This window comes from Protobothrops mucrosquamatus, unplaced genomic scaffold (genome assembly GCF_001527695.2).
Source record: "Protobothrops mucrosquamatus isolate PMUCROS unplaced genomic scaffold, P.Mucros_1.0 scaffold293, whole genome shotgun sequence".
NCBI classification, from domain to species: Eukaryota; Metazoa; Chordata; class Lepidosauria; order Squamata; family Viperidae; genus Protobothrops; species Protobothrops mucrosquamatus.
In genome coordinates this window covers 5,097-9,757 of record NW_015386637.1, presented here as the reverse complement: position 1 = coordinate 9,757, position 4,661 = coordinate 5,097, and the positions used below count along the sequence as shown (strand labels likewise).

The window sequence follows — 4,661 nt, the reverse complement described above, 5'->3', positions numbered from 1 at the left end:
AGCCGCTGAGAGGTCCAAAAGAACTAGGACAGAGGAATAACCTCTGTCCCGGGCCCTCCAGAGATCATTAACCAACGTGACCAATGCCGTTTCCGTGCTGTACCCCGGCCTGAAGCCCGACTGGAGGGGGTCCAGATAATCTGTTTCCTCCAGGTGCCGAGGGAATTGCTGTGCAACCACACTCTCAACAACCTTCGCCGCAAAGCGAAGGTTGGAGACTGGGCGATAGTTGGCCAATACATCTGGATCCAGGGAAGGCTTCTTCAGGAGGGGCCTCACCACCGCCTACTTTAAGGTCGCGGGGAAGACACCCTCCCGTAGAGAAGCGTTTATAATTCCCTGGAGCCAGGCTCGTGTACCCTCCCGAGCCGCCAGTACCAGCCAGGAGGGACACGGATCCAATAAACATGTGGTCGCATTCAGCCTCCCCAGGATCCTGTCCACATCCTCGGGAGCCACAGAGTCAAACTCCTCCCATGTAATCATCTCAAGACCTGCTCTCTCCACCTCCCCCTGGGGCACCCAGTCGGAGTCCAACCCCTCCCGGATCCGAGCAACTTTGTCATTCAGATATTGTGCAAAATCCTCGGCCCTCCCCACCAGGGGGTCCCCCCCCCTGAGTTGAAGGAGGGAGCGGGTCACCCTGAAGAGGGTGGCCGGGCGGTTATCTGATGACGCAATGAGGGTGGAGTAGTAGTTAGACCTCGCCACCCTCATTATGTTATGTTATTGTTCCTGGCTTGTTTAAAAAATGAAACTCCTCTCTACAGGTTTGTCAGACTATTATTGTCACTCATAGAGAGTGAAGGGGTATCCGACTTTTATGAAGTCATCATTCAAACACTGTAGTTCTTATCTTTTGAGTCTAATATACCATTTGCTGCTCACCTAGCCTCTTCCTTCATCTTTGCCCTCTGGCTAAAATCTGAAATGCATCCCATTATTAAACTATACAAGCTCAGCCTACCTTTTCCCATCTTCTCAACCCCTTGCTTCCCTGTTACATTTAATTCACTTGATAGACCGCTTTTACCTTTCTACTATCACTTCCACGTATCCATCCAACGGACCTACTTTACCTCACCATCACTATATACTACTGGCCCTCCTTTCCCTTTTATCCCTCTCTAGAACAAGTCTACTGGCACATAAATACTGTCTCTGTCCAGAAAACAAACATATGCTCCAGTTTAGTGCATATATAAAGCCTATGTGCTTTAATCCAAGCACAGACTACTCAACGTTGACTGATCTGTACATATAATGGCCAGGAGATCCTTAAAATATAGGATGTTGCATAGTCCCAGGAAAATGTATTTGAGTTAGGGAAGATGCTGATGGGTATTATCATTGCATCTTATTACTGAACACATAATTTTCCTGAGATAAGCAATTACAAAGTCCTGAAAAAGATATAGCTTCTCTAAAACATACTAGACCTTCTCCAAACACCCTCCAAGTTGGGTTCAAACAACTACATATTTTTAGAATTTGGTGTTTACAATACTGCTGGAGGAAGCAGTAACAGCAGCATGTTTGGTTCCCTTTTCCAATATAACTGTCAAAGATACCTAACTTTCATTCTGGAGAAACAGACATAAACTCTAATGAAAACACAGCAAATAAAAGGAAAATAACATCTTCACTGATCTGTCCCATACCAGGACTGCAAGACTGAACCCAACTGAATTAATCATGAAATTGATCTATTGTAACATACTTTTACACTAATCTGTAACACATTTGAGTCAATCATGTCAGCAATTACCTTGCAGTGAGGAGGGAAATTTGCAATTTAAGTCCCATGTTTAATTTCATCTCACATTCATAAGAGAATTATTGGGAGAATAGACTTTAACATTTAGAATATGTGTCTTCTTAAATATCTTAACGTTCTTCTGACAAGTATTATGCCAACATGAATTTCATACAAAATCAAAGCAATAGGCTGTACAATCCCACTTTCGAGAAAGGCTAATCACTTACTTGTCCAAGGCTTTGGCAGCTTCACGAATTCCACGAGCTAATCCATCATGGATAAGTGCAGTTTTCAACACTTCTTGAAGGGCGGTGTTGACATCCATTATGCCTCCAGCAGTTATGCTATATAACAATATGAAATAAGCAAGCTAATGCATATAACAATATAAATTCCTTAAACTTGGATACAGATCTATGCCACATCTAGCCATTAGAATACAAAAATTAAGTCTATAAAATATGCATTTTAGCAAGCAAATGCATAGTGAATATATATAGAAAACTATCATCTGATATAGAGGATGCAAAAGAACTAAAAGTCATGGAAGAAAAAAAAATCTATTGTGTCAAATTTATATTTGAGAACCAGTTTGATGCATTGGTTAAGGTACAAGCCTAGAAACAGAAGACTGAGTTGCAGTCCTGCCTTAGGCATGATCAACTAGCTAGGCAACTTGGGCCACAACTACAGTCTTAACCTAACCCATAGGGTTGTTGTGAACTGTATATGTGAAAAAAAGGGCAGGATACTGTATTTAAAAAAACAAAACTGATATTTCAATGCAAAGTAGAATAAATTAGTTACAATTACTTGAAATTATAATTTTTTTCTCCTTGCTGCTGAATTTGGCTGCAGTTACTTCCTTACATCATAATTTTCTACTCCATTCAAATCCAAATTACACTCAAAAACTTTCCTATCCAGTCTTTATTCCACCTCAAATGATGCAGAACCTCTCCCCATCAACCCTACAGAAAAGTTATGAAAACTTTTTCATCAATGCTTCAGATTTTAGATATTCAGGGCAGAATTTAAACAACTCACACCATCTCTGTACTTAAAAAGTCACCATCTGTAAAAAAAAGAAAAAGTAGCCGGACCCACTTTTTTTGGCTCTTGTTCTTTTTTGCCCACTAGTGATATAAATCTCATGCTGTTTTTTTTCTTAACAGCAGATAAATTCCCGTTCTGCGACAATCAACTATTCAGTGATAGGAACATTGCATAGCTATATCACGTAAATATATTTGAAATATATTTCAATTTATAAATGTATAAACATGTTTATATATTTACATAAATATAAATGTAGAGAGATAAGGTAACCTTTATTGTCACTTTTTTGTTAACACACTGGCATACATTAAAACATGATATTCAGATGCTTGAATATTTGTATATTCTGAGAATATATATATATATATATATCCTTAATAGTTGCAAAAATGCAAATCCCAGGCATATTTGTTCAATAATGCAATCCTCGATCTCCGGGAGAGGTATAAACCAGTTGTTTATTGTTAAAACAATAATTAAAACAATAAAAACAGCTATATACAAAGTTAAAATATACAAATATACAAACTATATACAAAGGTTTTTTTATTGTTTTAATTATTGTTTTAACAATAAACAACTGGTTTATACCTCTCCCAGAGATCGAGGATTGCATTATTGTGTGTATGTATGTATGTATGTATGTATGTATGTGTATATGTGTGTGTGTGTGTATATATACACATACACACACACACACACACATATATACACATACATATATTCAGATTTCTTTTTTGCTGACAAGAGTTAAAAGATTTAAATGGGAGACTAGTATAGCTATTTCGGACTCATTTGTCCTCTTCAGCTAGCCACACCCTTTATGGGATTCGAACCAAATTAATCTGAAATTAATTAAATGAAATTAATTCAGTTAACCTGAATTTGTAATGTATCGCAGTTGCGACTTGAGCCTGCTTAACGCCCCTAGTTGGGGGGCTGCAAGGCAAAAGAGATTATAAAAAAAAAGTAGATCTGCAGTATAGCAGTCAAAAATGCCAAGGTTTAATCAATCAGACCGGTCTGTCTGAAAAACTTTTCCTTCCTTCCTTCCTTCCATCCATCCATCCATACATATTCTGCCATTACAGAATTTACTGGCGAGCAAAAATTAGAACAAGAGACATTTTAATAGCTCTTGGCAGTAATCAAAGAAAGCTGGGGGGGGGAGCACTAGGCCCCACCACGTGGACTAAGCCGCCCCGCGCTCCATGCACAGAACCCTGCTTGGCGAACAAGGAAGCGCGCGCGCGTCTCAAATGGCCTCGCGGACACCTGGGACGCGATGCCAGTACCTCCGCCTCGCGCACACTTACCCTTCCTCGGTCATGGTTGGTGGTAATGCTCCCACCAGGAGTTCCTGAAAACAAGACAAATCTCCGTTAAGGCTTCGAAAATGCACCCCAAAGTTTGTCCTCCCGCCTTATCCTTTTAGTTCCTCCCCCCCACCCGACCCCGAAAAGCGAAAGAAACCAATAACCTTTTTTTAAAAAAAAAAAAAAAATACTAAACTCCAGGCCTACCAAGGCACGCGCTCACCTTACAACTTCCACGAGTCGCCGGTGAAAAGGAAGAGGAGGAGCCTCCGGACTCTTATTTAACCCCGCAAGGACCCCCCCTACTCCCCGCTTCTGAAAATAGGTGTCTAACTATATTGCCTGTTTTTGGCAGAACGGGGGAAACTTGTAGGAATTTCAAAGGTTAAACAACAGAACAGAAGGCGAAGGTCGCGTATTCGGGCGGCGAGAATCTTTGAAGCACTAAGACTAAGCCAGGGGTAGGCAACCTCGGCTCTTTTATGACTCGTGGACTTCAACTCCCAGAATTCCTGAGCCAGCTATGC

At 40.6% G+C, this 4,661-nt stretch overlaps 1 protein-coding gene and 1 non-coding gene across 3 annotated transcripts in view; both read right to left on the bottom strand.

The window, feature by feature from the left end:
* The window catches only part of RPS12 (ribosomal protein S12), a 7,642-nt gene extending 3,254 nt beyond the window's left edge, over nucleotides 1-4,388 (bottom strand). The window contains exons 1-3 of one of the 2 annotated variants that reach the window (XM_015814896.2): nucleotides 4,358-4,388; nucleotides 4,135-4,178; nucleotides 1,987-2,103 (exon numbers count right to left, since the gene is read on the bottom strand). In XM_015814896.2, the coding sequence (XP_015670382.1) occupies nucleotides 1,987-2,103; nucleotides 4,135-4,148 (131 nt within the window). In that variant the 5' untranslated portion in view covers nucleotides 4,149-4,178; nucleotides 4,358-4,388. Of the gene's footprint in view, nucleotides 1-1,986; nucleotides 2,104-4,134; nucleotides 4,179-4,341 lie in introns of both variants that reach the window. The other variant, XM_015814897.1, reaches the window with a different exon arrangement.
* Nucleotides 771-842, bottom strand: LOC114922507. Its single transcript, XR_003810415.1, has one exon. It is a non-coding gene; the product is annotated as a small nucleolar RNA SNORD101 (small nucleolar RNA).
* Nucleotides 4,389-4,661: the final 273 nt, after the last annotated feature.